The sequence below is a fragment of the Ceraceosorus guamensis genome (assembly GCF_003144195.1).
Source record: "Ceraceosorus guamensis strain MCA 4658 unplaced genomic scaffold IE81scaffold_129, whole genome shotgun sequence".
NCBI classification, from domain to species: Eukaryota; Fungi; Basidiomycota; class Exobasidiomycetes; order Ceraceosorales; family Ceraceosoraceae; genus Ceraceosorus; species Ceraceosorus guamensis.
This window is the reverse complement of record NW_020290124.1, coordinates 1-22298: the sequence shown is the minus strand read 5'-3', so window position 1 is coordinate 22298 and position 22298 is coordinate 1. Positions and strand designations below refer to the sequence as shown.

The window sequence follows — 22298 nt, the reverse complement described above, 5'->3', positions numbered from 1 at the left end:
GTTCAGAACATGATGTTTCACTTGGGACTGGTTGCCACCTGTGGCAAGAGACGCGATGCAGAACCGGGTGACTTCTCGTGAGCTTTTAAAGGAGACGCATATCGTCCAAAGCGACCTCTGAGAGTTCCAGAACACTGGCGTCACTGATTTCGTGGGGCTCGACCTCCGCATTCACTGTTCATAACACGCTTGCTTTCCTCGATTTGCAACAAAATCTCTGAAGCCATCATGCTTGCAAATCGATCGCTCTGCATAGTCTTGCTCGCGGCCATCATGACCAGTGCGTGGCCCATGTACGATGGCACTAGCGGCCGATACCAGCTCGGCTCCGGGAGCCAAGGAGTATGGGAGCATGACGATGGAGGCGCAGCCGAGGCGTACGAAAAGTATGTTGCGGCGCCTAAACGTCAGAGACGACGGCAGGCACAAATACGAGAGATTGAGAGAAGTGAGTGGTGCGGGCTCTCGATACATTTGAAAAGTAGCTGAGATGCCCTGTGCGACACAGGTAAGATGCAAGACCATATGTCAAGCAGCCCGAGGCAGCATGTTGACAGACGTGGTGCTACGGTCAGCCGCGTTCTTTCGGAGCCAAGTGCCCTCTGGAGCAGGCCACTCCGTCGCCCGCCATCACCACCTCAGTCCTGGATCGAGGAAGTGCCTCTGGCCGACGAGCACGGGTCTAGCTCGGGAGGTGGAACACGCTTCCAGCGTATGCGCACCAACAAGCACGGAATTTATGTTCCCTACGCCTCCATTTCTGAGATCGAGGAGCTGCCCACAGCTTCGAGGCAAAGCGCCAGCGCCAGCGCTCCGGACAGGAGCCGAAGCAGCAGTCCTGATATTTTGAGCCGTCTTGAGGATCAAGGTTCGCCAGTCCCAAAGGGTTGGATGACGAAGCTTTTCGGACCTTCAAAGGTGATCAAGTAGAGCTTACACCACCTCCAATAACCTCCAAACGGCGTCGTGCGCTTCGTGTACGGCCAGACTGAATATGGCTAGACCTTGCGGCAGACTTGGCTGCGTTTGATCTTATACATCGGCACTGGCGAGAGTGAAGTTCAAACCCGTCTGTGCTTTCTTGCTGCCTGTGGCCGTCAAGCGGAGCCAATGGGCAGTACTGTGAGCGTCGCTGACTAGAGCAGCAGCAAAGAAGGGTTGGAGTGCAGCCATTGCGATGCCCGTCACCTTCTCCTCGGCTGTGTAACGTCGCCCAGTCAACGATGCCGTTTGGCGTCGACACTTGCCGCTGCCGCCACTCGGATGAGAGGCGCTCGCGAGTGCCGAGCCGACGTGCGCGTCGAGCGTCGGACCGCACGCAAGCACAGCGTGAACCGTTCAGAATCTCACTACGCCCCTCTTGGCAGAACAAGCTGCGGCGCACACGCAAGGTCGAAGTTGAAGCTTTCAAATTATTTTTACAACGCCCTCTTGCGCCCTCGACGGGGGCGCAAGAGCGGACAGCTTCAGCGGTCGTCTTGAGTGCTTGATTCGTAGATTGTGTCCGCTGTCGTATAAGGATGGGGCCCGACGTTGCGTTCGAGTGAATGTCCATCCTCTTGATTCGTCTATCCTTCCCTACGTCTTCTTGCCTTTTCGTCGAGTGTCTTCACCATTAGGCTGGTCCTAAACGAATCTGTCTTCTGTACAATGATCGCCCGAGCTCACCTCCTGCTTCAACGAGTGGCACTCGTTGCCCTAATACTGCAAGGAGCACACTTCGCCACCGTCGACGCGCGCGACAGCAAGAGAGCCGACGACCATCCTCTCGGTACACCGAGCGGCGTAGATGCGCACCTCGACGGACACGCCAATCCATTCCTGCCACAAGTCTTTGTGCCGCCAGAGGAAGACTTGCCAACCGCTGCTCCGCAGGCCCACGTGCGCGGTCAGTTCCAACGACCTCTGCGCCGCCCGAATGGACAGCTTGATCAGGAGGAACGTGCTGGCGGAGTGGCAGCTCGTCGCCCAAGCACCACTGGCCCTGACGACGGAGACGTAGGCCACAATGACAATACTCGCGCTGCAGCGCGCCAAGGGCAAGCCCAAAATGCGCAGATTGTTGTTCCACCAGGTCGCAGAGCTCGGATGGTCCAGGCGGTCGGAACCAGAGGCGGGCGAATGCGACATCAGTACACGAGAGCGGATAGGTACGCTCAGTCACCGGTACGTGAGTACGAGCACGACGAGGAATTTCGCATGTTGTGCAGGATTAGTGGAGCCCATAAAGTCCAAATCGTCGTCTCTGCTGATGCACTTCCGTGCGCGATTACGTAGCGGATCCGATGGTGAGGACACTACGACGCGCTGGATATCACTACTCTGAGATAGACGAAATCATGAGGGACCTGCCCGCACGACGAGCGGCACGTCGACGCATGCGCTCCCCATCTCCAGAGCAGCCTGCAATCAGGCGCATGGACGAGACTCTTCTGCACGACCTTCGGAACCTCGCTCGACGTCCGTGAAGTAGCACGAGGAGAGAAGCTTCGCCGGCAGGCGCACTTGCACTGACGACAGGCTCGCTGTGGAGAGCCCGGCGAGGGCGGCAAAGGGCAGCACGACGAGCTCGGCACCATCGATAGGGCGCAGCGATGTGAGCACCGGCTCAAGAACGAGCAGAAGATATGCAGATGAAGCGTGTTCCAATTGCAATGGTCATGTGATATCAGAATCATTCACGTGCCGGCCTGGCCGGTCATCCCATGCACGAAAACGTCTTGCTGTGTATACGTTCCTTTCCTGCGAGTCTGCCCTGGACATTGGGGTGGCGCGACTCAGAATTTGCTAGTGCTGTCGTGGCAGATTACCATGGCGACCAATGCTGCGATCTACCACCAAACACCAGGCCGGGCGTGAGACGTCGACGCCGCGCTGACTCTGTGACAGCGCCTCGTCGACGTCGCCCTCTACATATGCGGGTTGGTGGCAAGGTAGCATGGAGACGTGAAGCTGCAAATTGGTGGCGAGGGTGGCGAGAGGGCTAGGCAACGAGGCGCGAAGGTGACCAAATCCCCTACTCGAGGGTCGTTTTGGCACAATGGCTGCAAAGCCGTTGGGACTCTTGACTGTTCCTGAACCTTGACAAGTCGCGTGTGTGTCAGATTTACTTCCGCACGATCTTTCTAAGCTTGCAGAGCTATGACGACTGTGCCGAGGCTATGTAATTCAGCGCAACGATGGGCAGCCTGGCGAAACCGTCGTGGCGCTGATGGCGGCGTCGAGTCGCAAACTGCGCCACCCGTCTCTTTGCCACTTTGAAAGCCGCAAGTCTCGCATGTCTACTGCCCCGCCCATGTTTGGAACGGCAGATCTGTAAGGTCAGACGACCGATGCGTGTAGTTTGCGGCTCGCTGTCGTGGCGAAGCTATCGTTCGAGTGTGTTGTCAATGAACTAAGAGATGAGTCGGCCAGGACGTTCAGCCTGTGAAAGGAAGCGCATCCGCCACGATGTGAATGCTCTTGGCCGCGCAATCGCCTTTTGCCACCTTTGAAGAAGGGCAACAGATGCTACGAGAGTTGGTATACAATCTCCATCGTCTTTCTTCGTCGCATCAGCGCTTGTTCTTCTTGCTTTGGAATTTCCCAAAAAGGCTTGAACACTCTTCGCATCAGTCAAGCCTACCTCCAACAGTAGAATGACGCAGCTGAAGACGGTGCACATGCTTCGCTTCATGGTGCTGGCCGCCATGGTGGGCAAAATCATCTGCGTCGGAATGCGCCTTAACAACATCGAGGAGCTAAGTGAGCCATTGCGCACGAATCTTGACGACGAGCCGCTCAGAAGTCCAAGTCGAAGTCCAGACGCTTCGCTTCTATCGACCCCGACCGCGAGGCCGCAACGCAGTCCAAGCCCGCATCCAACTGACACGTCCGAACGTGGGTTGGCACGCCAAGACTCTTCTGCTTCTCCGAGATTCCATTCACCGCTCTACTCGGATACGAACGCGTCTCGTCCAACGTTTAGAGAGATCAATCGAATGCAGAGGCAAAGAGAACGGCTGGAACATGCTCGCGCTCGTGCTGGGGCGAGGCAGACGACCACACCCACGACCGACGAATCGACTGCAACGTCTCGCCGTCGCAGACGACCGTTACCAAACGGCCCTTACGGCGCGGTACGTGTGCGCACGCCATCCCGGGCTCCTGACGCTACAATTACGGAGCACCAGGAAAGGACGCAGCTAGCGACTACGCCGACGCAAAGTAGGCACGCTCTCTACCGTGAGCACCATGAAAGACTACGTCGAGCCCAGTATCAAGCCCAGCACGAAGCTAGCTTTTCGAGTGAGTATCCAGGCCGGCGGTTCATAGCTGCCCGAATGCCGTCGCATCGGCTCTTGGATTGCTGCTGACGCACGCGCTCTTTCTGATCCTGGAAAAGACCACGAAAGCGAGGTACATGGGGTGGATGTGGATCAACGCATAATCCAAACGATGCGCCAACAAGGCCGCCCTGAGGAGCAAATTCGGCTGTTGCAGCAGAGCCTGCGCGAGCGTCGGGCCAAGTGGCCCTACACCGGCACGGGGTCCAGCCATGAACCAGCGCCAGCGGCATGAAGCTCGTTTAGCCTTGCACTGGGCACATGGGTATGTCGACATTGGTGCTCACTGCGCGGCAAAAGAGTCGGGTTGTGGAGGGCCCAAAGTGGAAGCAAATGGCGCGCATCTAGAAGATGGTGCGTCGCTTGCCGAGTCCAGGTGCTCCTCCAGCAGGCGCATAATGCCCAGGTCGCTCCCTCATGGCCCTGTACCTGTGCGCAGCCTCCCTCAGATGATGAGGTGCCAATGCCACGTTGTCTTTGCCTTGGTCATCGGTCGTGTGTGTCATCGTAGATCGTGCGGTGGCTGGCTCCCGATTAGCGCCCTCCGCTTGCCGGTTCTCTTCAGACAACCGAACCCACTCCTCGTCTCTACTGGCAATATCGCGAGCCAGCTCGACGATCTCGCCTACAAAGATCTTGCCTGCTCCTGCAAAGATCGTGGCTATCTGGTCAGATACGGATTGTTGAAGGATGTGATTGACCAGCTGGATCAGAGAGAGGGCAAGTACACAGAGTGAAGCTAGTCAGCCATGATGAGCAGCTACAAGCTCCAACTCGATTCTCCAACTCACGCGCTTCATGTTTGGTCGACTGATGGCTGTTCGGCTGTACGCCTCAAATCGGTCCAGCTGCTCGGCCGTCATGTTCTGCATCATCGCTCTGTACACAAACCCATCGCCAGTCAGCGAGCGCCTCTTGAGGCATTCTCAGGTGCTACAGGGCCCTCCTATGAACTCACCCGAGGACGGTCTTTCTAGCTTCGCTCAGCTCAGCTTGTTTCTGAGCTTCCTCCTGCACCAGTCCCGCATCTTCCTCCTCCTCGTCCTCCTCTTCTTCCAGATCGTCCACCACCTCCTCTTCATCTTCTTGCGCCGCCGTCGCGTTCGTGCCCGCATGTACGCCACCACCAGCTGCGCCTCCCTCTCTCGTAGCTCCTGCAGCAGCCGTACTGGCCTCTCTTTCTCGTTGAGCTCGAACGTCGCTGGCTTTGGGCCGTCTGAATGCGGCGGCTATAGTGTATGCTGAAGCGTGTGCTGAGCCAGCAGCACCACCCATCCTAGCAGCATCCAACGCGGAAGGCAACGACAACCCTGCTCCTGCTCCTGCTCCTGCTCCTGCTTCTGCCCCTGCTCCTGCTGCACCGTCCACACCTCCCTTGCTCTTGCGCTGTTGCTTCTTTCTCCCTCCTTTCGTTGTGCTGCCATCTTTCCGCTTGCTGGCAGCTTTGGAAGGAGTGCCCATCGCCGACTCCGCATCCAACCCCACCTCTTCCGCATCCACATCCACATCCACATCCATCATATCATCCATATCCACATTGTTCGCATCACCATCATCTGCTCGAAATGCGCTTTTGCGCTTCTTGGATGTCGATTCAGTCTCGCCATTTTTTGATCTTCGAGGTTTTTTGAGCTTGGGCCTGGGAAGCTGGGGTGCGGCAGATGTAGAGGCTGGCGCTGCAGAGGTGGACACGTTGGCTGAAGTTGAGGCGGCTGGCGCGCTGGCGAGGCCGGGCTGACCTACGAGCCACGGAGCTGCAGCTGCTGCTTGATCCTCTTGAGATGTCCAAGGTGCAGAGGTGCCAGTGTCGGCGTCGATGAGAGCCGCTTGAGATGCTGTCAGTGTGGCCGATATCGAGGCGAGGTTGGAGGTGCTTGGCTGATCGCCTTCCAGGGAGAAGCCAAATGTGGGGAAAGCCGAATCCATGTTTGTGTTCGATGTGCTGCGTCGGTGAGGGAGTAGAGCAGAGCCTTGTGGAGGGGAGGGGCAAATCCGATCCCATGCGCTAGTGTTGGTCAGGATGACGGCAGCTGGGTGAGAAGGCGATGACCATTACGTGAGTCAAATGTGAATGTGAATGTGAATGTGAATGTGAATGTGAATGTATGCATGCAGGCAGCATCTCCAAGTGATCAAGCGATCGAGCGTTGCGTGCGCGCGCGCGCGCGCGATGACCATCATGCACATGACCGCCCGTCCGCGTGCGCGCGCGCGCGGTGTTGTGAACGCGATTCACGTGGTAGGCATCCATCCATCCATTCGGCATCCGCGCTCGCTCGTGACTACTTCCAACCTCCCTGACGTGCCTCTACGACCACGCGCTTGCCCGGTGCAGCCCACTCATGGGCACTCACGACTCACTCTTGACGCGCGAATGACTGGCTGACCGAGCCTTTATAGCTCGGAAGCGCACCCCCTTTTCTGCTCATGACTCAGCAAGACACAGCGACCCGCCTCGAGCTCGTAGCCAAGCTCGCCATCACCCGCCGAGCGAGGCACAGCAGCACCCACCTCTGCTCCGTCTGCGAGCGGAAACGTCGATTGAGTTGAGACCGCACGCTGCACCACCATCCTTCGACATTACACAGGCGGCAACATGTCGTCGGTGACGGATCATTCGCCTCCTTCGTTCTATGCAGTCTACCTGCTGCGCTCTCTAGCTTCGTCCAACTCCACCAAGACCTACATTGGTTCCTCTCCCGATCCAGCGAGGCGCAAGAGGCAACACAATGGACAATTGACAGGCGGTGCATGGAAGACGCGCACTGGAAGACCTTGGGAGACTGTGGCTGTGGTTTGGGGATTCGGAAGCAAGATTGCTGCCCTTCAAGTGAGCCTGAAATGATTGATCGGGGGGGAAGGAGGGTGCTGTGTACGAGGTTGTTGAAGGATGCACTTGCGCTGTGTGTGAATGGCTCACGAATGCTCCTCTCCACTCATTCCCGGCCCCGCCCTCTGCGTGTATGCGCTCAAAGTTCGAGTGGGCATGGCAGAAACCTCACCTCTCGAGGCATCTTCGCTCTCGCCTGCCCGTCAATCACACCAACGATGGCGCTGAAAGCAGCACGTCCGTCCATGGGCGCACCGCTGCGCACACAGTCACGTCCAGCATCAACACCATCTCCGTCCCGCTGTTTCCTGTCAGTTCTCGAAGCACAACAGCGCCCATGTCCAATGGCAAGCCGTACCTGAGCGCAGGAGGCGCACCAGCAAGACTCTTGGTACTAGACGCCTTGATCCGATCGGAACCTTTTGCGCATTGGGGATTGCGCATCACCTTCTTCGACGAGTGGGCATGGGGAGCATGGAGGGGATTGCAGAGACAGCCTAGATGCGAACCCGCAGAGACCGGCAATTCAGTCTTGTCGGAACACGCCGACCAGGCACAATTATCAAGAGGAGGGAGGAGGATGCCTCCGGATGACTTGGTGGGCGTCACGACAGATTTCAGGGGAGTGGATGGCGCGAGAAAATGCTTGACTTTGCTCGATGAGGATGCCCGCAAAGCGCTCAAGCTGCCAGAAGGCTCTGAAGAAGACAGGAGCATCTCGGGCGCTCTAGGCCCACAACGAGAAGTCTTCGAGCCAACAGCTACGGTTAGGGACAAGGGCAAAGGTAAATCGAAGGTTGCGTCGTTCGGCGCAGCCGATGTATGGAATCAGGATATGCCTGGTTTCGCCCGTTTGCCCGGTCACTGGACCCGCGCACTTCCACGAAGCGCAAACGCAAAGGCTGTGCGTCTTACGTGGAGGGACATCCACTGTGCTCCTCGTCAGCCTCTTTTCCCAGAGATTGCGCCAGCTGCGAGCTTCTCAGAAGGATTGCAAGGTTTCGAACAAGCTGGCGGGCCGTCAGCATCGGCATGGGCATTGCCAGGCGGTGCAACACAACAACTCCCGTTTAGATGTGACGATGGTGGGTTGCTAGAGACTCGGACGCGCTTGTCTGCTACCGAGCCTCACTCTTGCTTCACCGCGCAACAGACGACCTCTCCGAGATAGCATACGAGCGGCTGCAGCATCTGCTTCGACGGACCGGCTCGTCGCTGCAGATATACGCCGAGGGTCGAGAGGAAGATGCGATGAGGCCGGACATCGTCGACGCGTCTTCTGTGACCTGCTCTTTGTGCAGAGATCCGGTGGATTTGAGAGTGAGTGTGCGAGGCGAATTGTGGGCCAAATCTTGCTGGGGATCTCGGCATCCTGTGTCCACAATGGAGCATGTCGGCAACTGGCGACAGGCATCTGCGTGTCATCCACTCTCCAAGACTGACGCAGTCTGCTCCTGCGCGCACGTCAGGATCACCTCTCTTATGCTCTATGTCCCGCACCGATGACGGAGATCCGACCCATCAGTCCACACTGGTCGGCTCTGAGCAAGAGAAGCACACTCGCGAGGCCAGCACGTTCCGAGCACTGCGATTCGGTCTTTCACTTGCCTTGTCTTGCGCAAGATTGGTTGAGGAGAGTTGCAGAGCGCCAATCGAGCTGCCGCGCCAACGACGAAGAGGTGCGAGGGCTGGAGGTGGAGGGGGCATTTTTGTTGCCCACTCATGGAAGATGTCCAACCTGCTCCAAAGCACTCGGTCGGAGCCCTGCGAGCGAAGGGCATTCTCGCGATTCGGGCCAAACATCGCGGGACACGTTGTGGAGCGAAGTGGTGAAGAGCACGTTTAGGCGGAAAGAGCTAGCTATCGCCAAGCTGGCCAAGATGCGAAAAGACGCGTCGAAAGCTCAGAAGACTCAGGCTGCTCTTCTTGAGAAGGCCAGAGCGGGCAAGAGAAGGAAGAAGGGAAGCGCGGCGGAGGGGACTTTTGATGTGCGCTCGGACACGGGCAGCATGGACGATGCAGGACTTTTACGGAGGCTGGATCGACTAGCACACGCCACAGCCGGCAAGTCTGGCAAATCTGGAAATGCGCGTAGCGGTACGAGCGTCGCAGCTGACCGCCTAGCTACGGTCAAGCAAGGTGGCGGCGATTGGCAAGGCACTTCGACGTCAGAAGGCGTCGATGATCCTGTCGCTACCGCAGCTCTGCAAGGCGCGCTCTCGGCAGAAGAAGCTGTCCATATGCAGATGGACGCTACGCAAAGTGCGCGACCGAGACCCAAGCCGCAATTTCGTTCGAACAGGGAGCTCGTCGACCCTTTTCATCTGTCCTGCCCATCGCCCTCGTGCTCGTCGGGCGCCATGTCCAATCAACTCCCCTCGTCCCGCCCAGAGCGTCCTCATCGCTCGAATTCCGTCTCGTGCGAATCGAGCGGGGTCGGTGTGCATGCTCTGCGCGCGTATGGATCCGATGGTCGCGCAATCAAGGACAAGGACAGATCACTGGCGCTCTCGCTCTTGCCAGCGCTAGACGAGCTCACCAATGCTTCTTCCTTTTGCGATACCGTCGAGGGTATGCGCATCAGCAGCAGCAGCAGAGGTTGCGAGGCAATAGCAGCAGCGGAGCGAGGGCGAGGGGATGATGGGCGAGAAATGTGGAGGAGGATGAGAAAGGTTGAGAGTGGTGAGGTGGCATCGTCATCGTCATCGTTGGGAAGAAGGAGGATGTTGGAAAGGACCACTTCGGCACCATCGAGCGCACCTCGACGCGATGCTCCTGCGGTCGATATCATCGATTTGACCTGATCCGATATATATATGTATATTTTGTTTCCACTGCGGGAGGCAAACGAATCTATTCCTCTCATCTTTTGATTACAAATCCAAGCTGCTGCTCGATGCGCCCCTGCTCTCTTCTCACATTCCCCCTCACGAGGCCCTCGCATCTCGCTGCCCGGCGTATACGTTACGTAGTTTCCCCTGAAACGTTCATGAAGGATGCAAGGCCATTAGCGTCTGTCCGGGGAAAAACAGGATGACATTTGTGATTGATAGACGCGGGCGCCAAGTCTTCGCAAAAACGCGCCGCTCTGCGCGCACGCAGCGCAACTTTTTGATTTTGGGTTTGTCGAAGCATGGGCGCTGCATGAGCGCCACAAATCTAGACGATTGGGGGAAAATCACAAAATTGTGTGGGGGGGGATGGGGGGGGGGGAAGTAGGGCAAAGCGAGAGCGTGGGGGGGAAGGGTGTGCGACGGCGATGAGATCGCGCGTACTCGAGCTTCGGGAGTGTGTACTTTTGCGCGCACGCGAGTGCAAAAACGACGAGCAGTGTGCAATGGGCAAGGAAGGAAAAGGCGGGGAGGGGCGAAATCACCGCATAGCCCTAGTGCGCCTCTGACTCCTATACCACAGCCAGCGCCTATCGCAAATCCATCTCTGCTCGAATCAAACACTCCCCGCGTCGACGGCCATCACGCACACCGGCACCTCGCGTCGACTCTCACCGCTCCGTGGCAGACGTGCATCCAAACAGGGTTCTAGCGTGGCGCAGCGCTCCCAACCACCCGCGCCCGAATCCTCTCGCATCGCGCCCGCTCAACGACGGCCCATCTTGATGATACCAGCATTGACCAGCGTCTGAATTTTCCTCGCAATGTTGGGATTGCGCATGTGTTCTTGCAGAGCGGCCGGCTGCGAAACGTAGAAAAGAGTTCGAGGTGGAGAGTTACGCACCTTGTCAGCTCCAGTTCGCGTACGTCGATCTGTGAAGCTTATCCGCGCCGCGTCGAACTCACGTTGCTTTGAGCTTGATCAAGCACCGATCTCATCACGGGATCCTGCAAGATGCTCTGCACCTCCGGGTCGTTTTGCGCTCTAGCCAGCGTCTCCTCTTCCGTCTCGTTAGCTCTCTGCTCATATATAGCTCTGCTAATCTTGCTCTCCAACTCATTGATCTCCCTCTCATGTTTTCTCGTCCCTCCTTCTCCCTGATCAAACTCTGATGCTTTGGAAACCTCTTCGAGCGCCTTGTTGTACTGCTTCATGCCCAGTTGAGCCGACGCTTTGCGCAGGTGCGCCTTGACGGAGTTGGGCTCGAGAGATAGCGCGCTGTCGCCGTCCTTGAGAGCTTCCGGAAAGGCCATCAAGCGAAGGTAAGAAGAGGCTCTGTTGGTGTACCCGCGCGAATCCGAGGGGTTTCGCTTGATCGATTCGGTCTGAGAAGGGAGAGCGCCACAAGGATATGTGAGGGTCAGCCGTGCAAGGCGTCGACGCAGGGTGGCTGTCTGAGAGGGAGAAAGAAAGGCGACCTCTCCACCTCCAACTCACGTAAGCAGCAACGGATCCAGCAAAGTCTCCCTTCTTGAACAGCTCATTGCCCCGCGCGCGTTCCTCCTCTGCCTTGGACGGGTCGATGTACGCTTGCTTCTCCTTTTCCTTTAGCAGCTTCTCCGTAGATTGCAGCTTAGCGAGCGTATCCGCCGTCCTGTGTTCCGTCAAGCTCTTTTCGAAGAACTTGATGGCATTCTGCAAATCTTCCTTTTTGAGGTAAGAATTGCCGATGCGTGTGTAAGCTTTGGCAATGAGCTTGTAGTCCGTCTTGTACTCTCTAGACGCCTCGATGGCTTCTTGACACGTCGCGATGGCCTCGTCGTAGCTGGCCTTTTCGTACTGACAGGCAGCAAGGTTGGTCAAGTAGCTGACATCCTTGTGGAGTTCCCAAGCCTGCTTGAACTCCGCGATGGCGTCGACAAATTGCCTCTTGAGGTACAATGCCGATCCCCTAGCCTTGGCCTCATCTGCGGCCTTTTTCGCCTTGGCTTCCTCGCTGTCGATGGGTGCAGCAGCGGCTGCCGCCGCCGCAGCGGCTTCCTCTTCAGCAATCTTCTTATCCTGCGCAGCCTTTGTCGCTCTGCGCTTCTCGTTCTCCCTTTGAGCCTCCTGCTCAGCTTCTTCCCTATCGCGTCGACGTTGAAGCTCCTCGGGACCTTCGTTGGAACCTTCGGGTCTTTGAAAAGCTTTGAGATCAATGCCCATCAAGACGCCCATCACTTCCACCATGCGAGAGTCGCTAAAGGCATCTTGAGGACTACCCCTGCCGGATTGGAGCTCTTTCAGCTTGGACACAAAGGAAGGATCAGCGAGCATGCGCTTGGTGCTCTCATTCGCTTCCAGCTTCTCGAACAGTTTGGCGTCCCTAAACATATTGTCCAGTCCTGCACCCGCATCTCCCCGAGACGATTCTGAGGGGGCGGCCGCGGCGCGTGGGGAAAAGGGGGGAATAGCGCATGAAAAGGGAGTGTGTGAGTGTGAGGCGGATGCAGGTGTTGAAGAAGGCACCGCATGGCAGCGCGCGGGGCTCACCCTTTGCTCTCTTGACATCCTCCAAGCCTCGCTGGAGCGCAGCGTCTTGCGGGTTGATCTGCAAACCCTCTCCATACGCATTGATGCTCTCATCGTACAGCTCGGCACCGTGCAGCGCTCCACCTTTGCGCAGGTAACCTTTGGCAAAGGAAGGATCAGCCTTGATCGTAGCTTCAGCATCCTCCAGCGCCTTGTCCCACTGCCTCAAACCCGAATGGCATGCGCTGCGATTAGAGTAGAGAATGTGAACGCTGTCCGAGGGTGAGACGTCGATGGCGGAAGTGTAGTGCTGGATGGCCGCTGCGTAATCCTTCTTGGCAAAGGCGGCGTTGCCTTGCGCTTTGAGCTCTGCTGCGGACATGCTTGCTCAGTCTGCGCGGTCGAATGAAGGTTACAGCGAGAGTGGGATGCGCTGTATGCGGGCGTGTGTGTGTGTGTGTGTGTGTGTGTGTGTGTGTGTGTGTGTGTGTGGGTGTGTGGGTGTGAGGGCGTATGTGTGGGATGTGTGTATGCGTATGCTCAACGCCTGATAGGGGAATGGTGTGCGTATACAATGTTCAAGCTGCCCGAATCAAATCAAAAACGGAAGTCGTGCTTGCGTACATCGTGAATAGAAAGAATTAAGCAGGCTATACGTACTCGTCGTGACCATGGATTGCATGGGGCGGGCGGGCGAGCATATATGCAGCCTTCGCATCCAATATTCACGATTGTGATCGCAACGCGTGCTGCTGCTGCTGCTGCTGCTAGACGTCTCCACACGCTTCTACTTGCTTCGCGCGCGAGCAGCAGAAGAGGCAGGCAGGCAGGCAGGCAGGCAGGCAGGAGTACGTGCGTGCGTGCGTGCGTGCGACTGGCCGCACTTCGGCCGATGGATGCCGAAATCAATCGACATCACGTGATCGATGCGAGGCTCCAAGAAATCTTGAATTGAATCAAATTCAAAATTCCCATGACTTGACTCGCTCAAAACTTTGACTCACGCGCACCGCTGCAAGAGTCACAGTCACAGTCGTGACTCGTAGCTTGACCCTAGCTGCCTGATGGGTGTTGTCGGACGCGCGAAGCCCAGCAAGCAAGCAAGCAAGCAAGCAAGCAAGCAAGCAAGCAGCCCTTTTTTGGTGTGTCGAGCGAGGCGCGCGGCTCGTGCGCAGAGCAGACCTGCAATAAGTACGCTCATCACCACTCACATCCAAGCGATGCTGCAGGCAAGGAACCAAGGAAGAAAGGGAAGAGTTTCTTTTCAAATAGGCTTGGCTCAAGAGGCATTCAGATTCACATTGTTGGAAAGCATTTATAGGGAAAGCGCAAGGCAAACAAACGTACAAGAATAGGGAAAGCGCAGAAGCAAGAAGAGAAGGCGGCTTCGAGAGGGACAAAGGACAAAAGGGCGGGGGGTCGAACAGGCATCAGCTAGCCCGACGAGTTCCGAGTAGTCACAGTTGGAATTGCAGCAGCTGCTGGTGCAAGTCAAGTCACAGTCCCAGCAGCCATCCTGCGCGCGGCGCAAATTGCTTCGTTTGGGCTGATCTTCAAGGGCAGAAGTACAGTCAGGGGGGGGGGAGGAAGTTGGGGAACGTGAATTTGGATGATCCGTCGACTTCCACGACCCGGTTTTCTTTTTCAAGTCATGCGCTCCAATCCGGTTCCGGTGCGATTGCGGCTGATGCAACGGTCGCCGAGCGTATGGACGCCGTGCCAACGCTTCCCTCGTCGTAGCCTTTCATTCGCATCCTCTTCTTCATCCAAAGACACACCACGCACCATGCGTCTAGCCATCATCGGATCCGGACCTTCCGCCTTTTACGCCGCTGCGAGAATCTTGTCTTCAGAGATTGGCAATGTGCAGGTGGACATGTACGAGAGGTTGCCCGTGCCTCATGGACTTGTCAGGTGGGGTGTCGCGCCTGATCATCCTGATGTCAAGGTGAGTCCGCGAGTGAGAGTTGGGGTTTAGTGTAGAGACTGTTGCGGATGGAGGTGGATCTTTGCTCTTGCTTCCTTGATGGGTGTGCTCCAGCACTTCGCAGCTGCCTATTGCCTTCCATGCGCGCTCTTACGCATTTCCTGTCTTGCCTGCCCGCGTGCCTGCCTGCTTGCTTGCCTGGAAGAATGTGGAACATCGCTTCGCAGAGGTGGCCAAAGATCCGCGCTTCAATTTCTATGGAAACGTCAACATCGTCTCGCAAGGGGGAGGAAATCCTCGCAGCAGCATGAGCAGCGATGCGGTCCTCTTATCCGAAGCTGACGCGCTGGAGAGTTACCCTTCAGCAATCCACTTGCCCATCGAGTCCATCTTGCCTCACTACAACTCCCTCTTGCTAGCCTACGGCTCTACGCGTAGTCGCTCGCTAGGCATCCCAGGCTCCCCGGACATTTTCGGAAGAGGAGGTCTGCGCAATGTTCATTCCAGCTTGGACTTTGTGCACTGGTACAATGGACACCCTGCTGCGCACGATGTCTCGATAGGCGGCGGAGGAAGCAGCAGCGGCGCCAAGCACATGGATTTGACGGGTGTGCAAAAGCTGTCCATCATCGGAGCTGGAAATGTGGCGTTGGATGTGGCTAGGATCGTACTTCGTGCTCCCACCGCTCTGAGCATTGCCGGATCTTCCGAAAAGACCAGCGATCCGACCATCGATGCGCATTCCAATCCAGGCAAGGAACTCGTACCCTTGCGCAAGTCGGACATTCCCGAACCGGTCCTTGCGCATCTCAGTTCCAGCCGCGTGAGAAAGGTGGACATCTTTGCGCGCAGAGGTCCAGCTCAGTTGGCATGCACCACAAAGGAGTTGAGGGAAATGATGACGCTTTGGAGCAATGCCGAGACTGCTCACGTCAGGTTTGAAGGGGTGAGGGAGAAGGATAAGCTGAGGGGTCTAGAGGGACTTCAAGCGTTGCAGAGGAGCTCGAGTCCAGAGTACAGAGCGAAAAAGAGAATGTTGGAATTGCTTTGGGCGGATGAGGCTAGCAAGAGTCGAACGAGCAAGAAGAAGAGCTTCAAGGTGCCAAAGAATGAGCAGCAGGCTCTTCATATGCCTTCATCACCAACACATCAAGATCCGCACTCGGCACCGACGCAAGCCGCTTCGCAGTGGGCCTTGAACTTTTGGCACACTCCGAAAAGCTTCGAGTCTAGATTGGATGCCGAGGATAGGGTTGGCAGCATCCGCTTCAGCGTTGGGGATGGGCAAAAAGAAGTGCCTAAAGACATCAGCACAGACTTTGTCGTCACTAGTGTTGGGTACTTGGGAGCCCCGCTGCTGCGGAAGGGCAAGTCTGAGGGAGACGATGCAGAACGAAGCTCCTCCATCATCCCTTGGGATTCTAGGAAGGGTGTAGTACCCAATGAAGGCGGTCGGGTTGTGCGTCCTGCTGTGGATGGCAGCAAGGTGAGCCAGGCTCGGGAGCAGGCGCAACAACAGGAACGAGAGAAGGTTCGTGCGCGCTGACCATTCACCGTACTCCCCCGCGTCGGATGAATTTTTTTTTTTCATCCCCTCACAGATCGTCCCGGGTCTATACGTATCGGGCTGGCTGGCTCGAGGACCTGTGGGAGTGATAGCTTCTACGATGTACGACGCCAACAGCGTAGCGGATCTGATCCTTTCCGATTGGGCTCAACGTCTCTCTTCTGCCCACGACTCCGACGCTACATCGCCCGACTCGCTGCTCGCTGCACCCGGCCAACAAGCTCCGGACTTGCCAAGGGAGCTGAGAGAAAGTAGTAGACCCTTTGTGGATTGGAATGGGTGGCAGAGGATAGATGGGGAAGAATTGAGAAGAGGTCAAGAGCTGGGCAAGTTGAGGGAAAAGATTTTGAGTGAGTAGGATCAAGTGCGGGATCGCCCGGGGGGGCCCCCCAAGATGTGTGAAGCGCTAGATAGCTTTTTTTTTTTGGGGGGGGGGGGGGGGGGGGGGGGGGCATGCAGACTCTGGCTGACTTTTGCCTTGTTGCGCTTCGGCTGGTGCAGCGGTGGACGAGATGCTCAGGGTAGCAGTGCAATAGATTCGATTTGCTACTACGATTGGTCATGAGCGCTCGGGGGGCCGGTGTTTGACTCGCTGCGGCAATGCTTCCAAAAAGGTGGCCCCATCGACGGATAGGAAAGAGTGTGGTGATGCGATTACACGGACATGGCGAGCTCAGATGAGCGGGGGTGGAGTCGAAGCGTGTGCCCCTCGGGCCTGGCGCTCGAGGGTATACTGCTCGATTACTCGAGCACGATCGAATTGCCTTGTTCGAGTGGGCTTTGCACGATGAAAAGTGGGGCTCTGGGCCCCCTCTTGCGAGCTGGCAAGATCAAGATCGATTGGTAGATCCAGGAGGCGCAATAGCTCCGACGTCCTGCATGCAAGCGCTCATCGTTCCGAGCGCACCCGTCTGCACCCCAAGGGCGCCATCCGAGGTGGCGACGGTGGCAGCAACCGCGACTTCTTGCTGTTGCTGGTGTTGTTGCTGAAGCATCAGAGCTCTGACCTCTTCTTGGTTCGTCAGACGATGGAAGAAGGAACGTTGTGTCGCGGCGCTCCGGTGCGTCCCGTTGGTCATGGGAGCCAAGGGCAATCCTAGCGAAAGGGCCGAAAAATTGGGTCCGGCTAGCAGCGAACGAGGATAATCGTTGATGTTGAGAACAACAGCTTGACCAGACTGCACAGCTTCGGTCTGGGCCGCATCGGAGGGATTGTACACCTGAACAGAAGGTGGAGCTTGCATACCTGCGCTCGAGGCTTCGCGAAGAGCTTGCTGCTTCGTGCACGCTTCGGCTGCTGCTTTTGTGTCGAGGTAGAAGATGAGGTTGCCATTCCACTGCAGAGCTTGCTTGTACACCTTGCTGAACAGGTCTTTGGGCGGTGCTGTAGAGGGATCGACCGAATCGGCATCTTGCCCTGCAACAATGAGCTTCGGAGCGAGCAAACGGTGGACCCCGATCAGCTCCGAGCTTCGAGCTTAGGAGTCTCGAATCGGGTTTATTTGCGGGCCCGAACACGACCGAACTCACCTGATAATCCACAGCGTGCAAAATCTTGTAAAAGACGGCGGCAAAAAGGCTGCCCAGTATCGGTCCTATCCAATAGATCCAGTGATACCTTTCAAACTGTCCAGAGACGACCGAAGGACCAAAAGATCTAGCCGGATTGATGCCGCAGCCCGTCTGAGAGATTCCGAATAGGTGGCACACAAATACGGAAAGGCCTACCCCCAGCGGCGCTAGATGCGTCGATCGATGTTTCTCTGTGCGGCCGATGGAGCATGGGGATGGGGAAAGGTTTGCATTCGTACGCTGCGATCTTGTCGGGGGCCGAAAGCGGAGCACTCGAACTCACCGGCAGCAAGCATGAGAACGGTAAATACCAGTACGGCAGTGAGCAGCGCTTCGGTAAAGAGACCTTGCACCACGCTCACTCCCAGTCCCAAAGCATTCTGCACCATACGAACATCGCCGGGCGTCAGAGCGGACACTAGCGCACTTGCGGTGACGCCTGCAAGGATCTGTGCCAAAGCGAGCATCATTGCTCGCACAGCTCCCACGCAGCCACAGATCCACAGGGCGAGGGTGACGGCGGGATTGAAGAGTCCGCCTGGAGCGTGCACGAGAAGAGCGCATACGGAGTGAGCCTTGTGACAAAGAACGGCTTGCTCGCGTCCAGCAGCAGCAGCAGCAGCAGTCCAGCAGGCATGCACTAACCAGTGACGCGGTAGAAGGACCAGACGGTGACCAGCAGAGCCAAGCCAAAGCTGACGGAAATGAACATGATGGTCTGCTCGCGCGCGTGGTGAAGGTGTCGGCGAACGGTGGTCAATGTTTACGTGATTCGGTGGTAAAGATGTACGCAGGTGGGGCCTTGCAGAGGCATGTAACTCACCGCATTGTCGGGAGCAGCTGACGACTGTGCATTTTGCGCAGACAGCGCAGTCTTGGCTCCTCCGAGGGCCAGGACTGATGGGGCGCGGGGGACGGGGGGAAGGAGATGGCGAGAGCAAGATGTTTGGGGAAATGTCAGCTTTTCTTCATCAGCAATCCTGGCAAGCATGAGCGTAAGAAAAGGCGAAAGACTGACAAAGAAAAGCGCAAGTTCCGACGAATTCGCCCATGGCCGCGAGCGCATCCCTCTTGAGAGAGTGGAGCAGAGAAGAGCTGCTGCTGCTGCTGCTGCTGCTGTTGGCATGGACCAGCAGCTGTGGCGTTTGGGAGTTGTTGTTGGGAACGCAACTTTTGCAAGTGTTGGGCAAAGGCAGGGTGCTGCTCGATTCGCAGCTGGGAGTGAGAGGCTGCATCGCAGTCCGAACCTGACCGAAGGGGTGTCGCACAGTAAAAAGCAGAGGAGCGGGAGGGATGGGTGGCAAACTGAGAGCAAAAGAGCGTGGCGTGGGGGAGGCAGCGCAGGGTGGAAGTGGAACAGAGCCGGGAAAAAGAGCGCAAAGGAGTGGTGAGAGGAGAGGAGAGGAGGGAGGAGATGAGGATGATGGATGATGGAGAAGCAAGCATACTCTACAGTATTTGTACGCCCACGCCCCTCCCCACCCTTTGCCGAAGCGTGCGAATGCGGTCCAACATCCTTTCCCGTCATCTTTCTTCGATGGGCCATCTTCACCGACTTCTCCTTGTGTTCGGTGCAGCGCAACATGCACAGCTCTGTCAGCGGGCGAGCAGGAAGGGCCTGGCTGGACAAGTAGCTGAGCTCAGGTCAAGAGTGGATGTTGACGGTCGAAATCGAAAAATTGCTTGATCAAATGGCTGCCAACGGCTCCAAAAAAAGCTGGAACGTGTCGTCCCAACGGCCCGCGCTCGCTTCAACGGCTCCTTAGCTTCAACCCCGCACCTCCCTCGCCACATTTCCCTCTTGATCTCGGGCCCATATCGCGCGCGCGCTGAAATCTCTTTTTTCTTCCCAGGGAAATCATGTCCCACAGCCATCGCATTCCGCTTAGCAACTGCAACTTTGGGCCCCGCCCTCCGTGTCTTTCTTGTCTGCGTTGACGCCCCCCCCCCCTCCCCCCTCCCCCCCTCGTGCTGCTTGGATGTCGATGTGATGGTGTTGGTGTTGCGCCGAGGTCCAAGTACAACGCATGCATGCAGGGCCAGGCAGACGCGCCGCTGCTGCACGGGAAAGGCAGCGAGCGAGCCGTTGAGTTTGATCCTTTTGGGCAGGCGCGAGGCGATGCATCACGTGATGAGTCCTTCGAGGTTGGTTTCATTTTGGTGTCATGATGAGTCTCATGTACATTCAAGATTTGATTACCGGTACTCAAGTCGTGAGTCTATCGCGCATATCGGCCCCGGCCCGATCTTTCAGGGTGTTCGACTTCAACAAGAAATATTGGAAATTAAACTTGAAATGAGTGAGATCATTAAAAGTCAGCAGGGTCCATGCATGCATGCATTCAAATTGCATGCATATTTGCAATCTATATACGCATATATCACATGCGCACCCGCGGCGTCTCGGCGCTCGATTCGAGCCTCGCCCGCCGGCCGGTGTGGAGGCGGAAAGGCGGGGCGCGCGCCGCGTCCACGAGCGCGGGTGAGTGTGCCTGGCATGCATGCGTGAGTGAGTTGCATGAGGGCGCGCGATGATGTGCGTGCGGTGCCGGCCGGGCAAAGCTTTCCGGTGCAGCAGGCAGGCCAATGAACGAAGATCGTGAACGCGCAATCAGGATCGATCGAATCACGAATGCATGGCGGCGGCGGGGAAATCATCCCTCTCCATTCCAACTTTTTGTGGTGAAACAAGATATGGGTTTCACAAGGTTTCCACATTCAAGGAACTCTATATACACGCAACGCACCGCAACGCACCGCTTCATTGTTCTCACCTGCATCATTCACCATCCGCACTGACCCGACCCGACTCACGATACGCAACACCCAACACCCAACACGCGACTCGCGACTCGCGACTCGCAACTCGCAATTCACCCTTTTGCCTCCACTCGCTCCTACCTGCCCTAGCAGAGCCCATCGCTGCTCTGCCCCTCGCATCTCGCGCACGCAGAGACGGAGCACAACACAGTCACCGTGGCAAAGAGGGGGGGGGAGGGGCCATTGGACCGCAGTCACTTCTCCGATAACAATACAAACCCCCCTCCCCGCCCCCGCGCACACTCATGATGACGCAGACACCGTCGAGGGGGAATAGTGGTGGTGCAGCAGCAGCAGCAGATCAGAATGCGAATGAAGGTGATGCTGTTGCTGCTGCTACTGCGGCGGCGCCGGCGGCGCCGGCGGAAGGGGCTGCAAGCGAAAGGATGCGTGGGCACGATTCGCCTTCGCTCGAGGTGACTGAGACAGCGACGGCGACGGCGACGATGACGGGCACGCGCGAAGCCCGCACGTCGCCTGCAGATGCGCAAGCGGAGCAAACAACAGAGACTCGCAATGGCAATGGCAATGGCAATGGCAATGCGCAAACGTCGAAGAAGATCGTAGCTGAAGGCGAGGGAGGGCAGCAACGGCAGCAGCAGCAGCAGCAGCATGCTGATGCAACTGATCAACCCGCCACCACGGCCAGCGCCAGCGCTCCCGCGTCGCGCTTGCCCACCTCGGAAGCGGATGCGGAGAGATTGCTGCGCATTCCTCGAAGAAGCATTCGCATGCCAAATGGTAACGCTGCTGCTGCTGCTGCTGCTACTCAGAAGCAGCAGCAGCAGACGAACAAAGACGACGTCGGCGGGGCGGCGGCGGCGGTGGTGGCGGCATGGGGCTCGCCGGATATTCTATCCGGCATCGTTCTGCCCGATGCCTCCTCTCCCTTGCGCGGCTCGTGGATTCCTCAAGGCATGACGTGCGCAGGCAGAGAATTCTGGTATCTGCTAGTGATGCAGGGCGTGGGTGCGGCGTTGATATCGGGAGCGATCAATTTCGGCATTGCGGTAGCGTGCTACAAGCATCAAGTAGGCACGCGCATCTGGCCATTCGAACCTTTGACCGTCGCTGGTGATATGGGCGTGACGGTGATCATTCAACAAGTCGTCTCTATGCTCATCACCAGCGCACTGGTCCATGCAGACGTCAACGGTGGACCCGTCGCTCCGCTCTCCCAACCCTGGCCTCCGCTTCTGCACCTGCCCAGCTCTCCCACTCCTTCTCCAAGCATCTGGGGCACGGGCACGGGCACGGGCGCCAGCAGCGCGGGTACTGGCAATGGGAAATCTTTGGAGATGGGCAAAGCGACAGGAAAGAGCAAAGCGACTTGCTGCTTCTGGTGGGCCATACGCAGCATCTGCACAGGTTCCGAGCGCGACAATTGGACGCAGCGCGGCTTGAGCCTGAGCGCGCGCACGCAGCGCGTGCTCTGGTGCGCAGCGCACGGTCTCTTCCTCTGCGCCCTGCTCACTTTCTGGTGGTACTGGCCCATAGCCATCGCCATCGTTGCGCCCATCTACCAGCACAAGGATTTGGGCATCGGAGGATCGGGAAACGGCTGGACGCCTTGCTTTATAAAGCTCCTCTTTGGCGCTCTGCTCGCCATGCTCACCAACCCCTTCATGGCGCTGCTGGCCATGGGCGCAGAGTACAATGTGAGGAGAGCATATCCCGATAACCCTCTTTTCCTCGCTCAACCGTGGGGAGAAGAGAATCTCAAAAGGTGGAAGAAGGAATTGGGCTTGGGCTTGTAGGCGCCCGTGGGCGAAGAACGCGGATTGGATTGGATTGGATTGGATCAGCCCCCCTCCCCCCGCCCCCGCCGCGCATGATTTATCCCTGCGAACCTCAGCTTCCAAGGACTTTTGCATCTCTCTTCCATTGCTATTACTCCCCCCTAGTCCCTCCTCG

At 57.3% G+C, this 22298-nt stretch overlaps 9 protein-coding genes across 9 annotated transcripts; 6 read left to right on the top strand and 3 right to left on the bottom strand.

The window, feature by feature from the left end:
• Positions 1-273: 273 nt before the first annotated feature.
• On the top strand, positions 274-1134 carry IE81DRAFT_369208 (hypothetical protein; the record flags this gene model as incomplete). The annotated part of the gene is made up of 2 exons (XM_025517221.1): positions 274-448; positions 509-1134. The coding sequence occupies 2 exons, from the start codon at positions 274-276 to the stop codon at positions 928-930; spliced, it is 597 nt and encodes a 198-aa protein (XP_025366453.1). The 3' UTR covers positions 931-1134.
• A 516-nt stretch (positions 1135-1650) lies between these two features.
• IE81DRAFT_350302 (hypothetical protein) lies at positions 1651-2468 on the top strand (the record flags this gene model as incomplete). Its single annotated transcript, XM_025516511.1, has 2 exons — positions 1651-2170; positions 2278-2468. 2 exons carry the CDS (start codon positions 1651-1653, stop codon positions 2466-2468), a joined length of 711 nt encoding a protein of 236 aa, XP_025366452.1.
• Positions 2469-3158: 690 nt separating this feature from the next.
• Positions 3159-4490, top strand: IE81DRAFT_35245 (hypothetical protein). The gene has a single exon (XM_025516633.1). It carries the CDS (start codon positions 3639-3641, stop codon positions 4353-4355), a length of 717 nt encoding a protein of 238 aa, XP_025366451.1. The 5' UTR covers positions 3159-3638; the 3' UTR covers positions 4356-4490.
• Positions 4491-4669: 179 nt separating this feature from the next.
• On the bottom strand, positions 4670-6251 carry IE81DRAFT_350300 (hypothetical protein; the record flags this gene model as incomplete). The annotated part of the gene is made up of 3 exons (XM_025516510.1): positions 4670-5029; positions 5117-5204; positions 5284-6251. The coding sequence occupies 3 exons, from the start codon at positions 6249-6251 to the stop codon at positions 4670-4672; spliced, it is 1416 nt and encodes a 471-aa protein (XP_025366450.1).
• A 366-nt stretch (positions 6252-6617) lies between these two features.
• IE81DRAFT_343441 (hypothetical protein) lies at positions 6618-10033 on the top strand. Its single transcript, XM_025515739.1, has 4 exons — positions 6618-7155; positions 7301-8240; positions 8309-8475; positions 8625-10033. Exons 1-4 carry the CDS (start codon positions 6922-6924, stop codon positions 9957-9959), a joined length of 2676 nt encoding a protein of 891 aa, XP_025366449.1. The 5' UTR covers positions 6618-6921; the 3' UTR covers positions 9960-10033.
• A 728-nt stretch (positions 10034-10761) lies between these two features.
• IE81DRAFT_35031 (hypothetical protein) lies at positions 10762-12490 on the bottom strand. The gene has a single exon (XM_025516513.1). The coding sequence runs from the start codon at positions 12358-12360 to the stop codon at positions 11149-11151; it is 1212 nt and encodes a 403-aa protein (XP_025366448.1). The 5' UTR covers positions 12361-12490; the 3' UTR covers positions 10762-11148.
• A 1878-nt stretch (positions 12491-14368) lies between these two features.
• On the top strand, positions 14369-16664 carry IE81DRAFT_326690 (FAD/NAD(P)-binding domain-containing protein). The gene is made up of 3 exons (XM_025514888.1): positions 14369-15911; positions 16027-16342; positions 16494-16664. The coding sequence occupies exons 1-3, from the start codon at positions 14733-14735 to the stop codon at positions 16526-16528; spliced, it is 1530 nt and encodes a 509-aa protein (XP_025366447.1). The 5' UTR covers positions 14369-14732; the 3' UTR covers positions 16529-16664.
• A 158-nt stretch (positions 16665-16822) lies between these two features.
• On the bottom strand, positions 16823-18276 carry IE81DRAFT_350296 (aquaporin-like protein; the record flags this gene model as incomplete). Its single annotated transcript, XM_025516509.1, has 4 exons — positions 16823-17422; positions 17523-17755; positions 17848-18102; positions 18210-18276. The coding sequence occupies 4 exons, from the start codon at positions 18274-18276 to the stop codon at positions 16823-16825; spliced, it is 1155 nt and encodes a 384-aa protein (XP_025366446.1).
• A 1961-nt stretch (positions 18277-20237) lies between these two features.
• On the top strand, positions 20238-22208 carry IE81DRAFT_326687 (hypothetical protein). The gene has a single exon (XM_025514887.1). It carries the CDS (start codon positions 20630-20632, stop codon positions 22139-22141), a length of 1512 nt encoding a protein of 503 aa, XP_025366445.1. The 5' UTR covers positions 20238-20629; the 3' UTR covers positions 22142-22208.
• Positions 22209-22298: the final 90 nt, after the last annotated feature.

Bases quoted from the DNA above. Each gene is read 5' to 3' on its own strand.
- IE81DRAFT_343441 (XM_025515739.1), top strand. From the start codon at position 6,922: ATGTCGTCGGTGACGGATCATTCGCCTCCTTCGTTCTATGCAGTCTAC. The intron at 7,156-7,300 runs GTGAGCCTGAAA...ATGCGCTCAAAG, and splicing joins GCAAGATTGCTGCCCTTCAA to TTCGAGTGGGCATGGCAGAA. The intron at 8,476-8,624 runs GTGAGTGTGCGA...CGCGCACGTCAG, and splicing joins GAGATCCGGTGGATTTGAGA to GATCACCTCTCTTATGCTCT.
- IE81DRAFT_35245 (XM_025516633.1), top strand. From the start codon at position 3,639: ATGACGCAGCTGAAGACGGTGCACATGCTTCGCTTCATGGTGCTGGCC.
- IE81DRAFT_35031 (XM_025516513.1), bottom strand. From the start codon at position 12,360: ATGTTTAGGGACGCCAAACTGTTCGAGAAGCTGGAAGCGAATGAGAGC.
- IE81DRAFT_326687 (XM_025514887.1), top strand. From the start codon at position 20,630: ATGATGACGCAGACACCGTCGAGGGGGAATAGTGGTGGTGCAGCAGCA.
- IE81DRAFT_326690 (XM_025514888.1), top strand. From the start codon at position 14,733: ATGAGCAGCGATGCGGTCCTCTTATCCGAAGCTGACGCGCTGGAGAGT. The intron at 15,912-16,026 runs GTGAGCCAGGCT...ATCCCCTCACAG, and splicing joins CTGCTGTGGATGGCAGCAAG to ATCGTCCCGGGTCTATACGT. The intron at 16,343-16,493 runs GTGAGTAGGATC...CGGCTGGTGCAG, and splicing joins GTTGAGGGAAAAGATTTTGA to CGGTGGACGAGATGCTCAGG.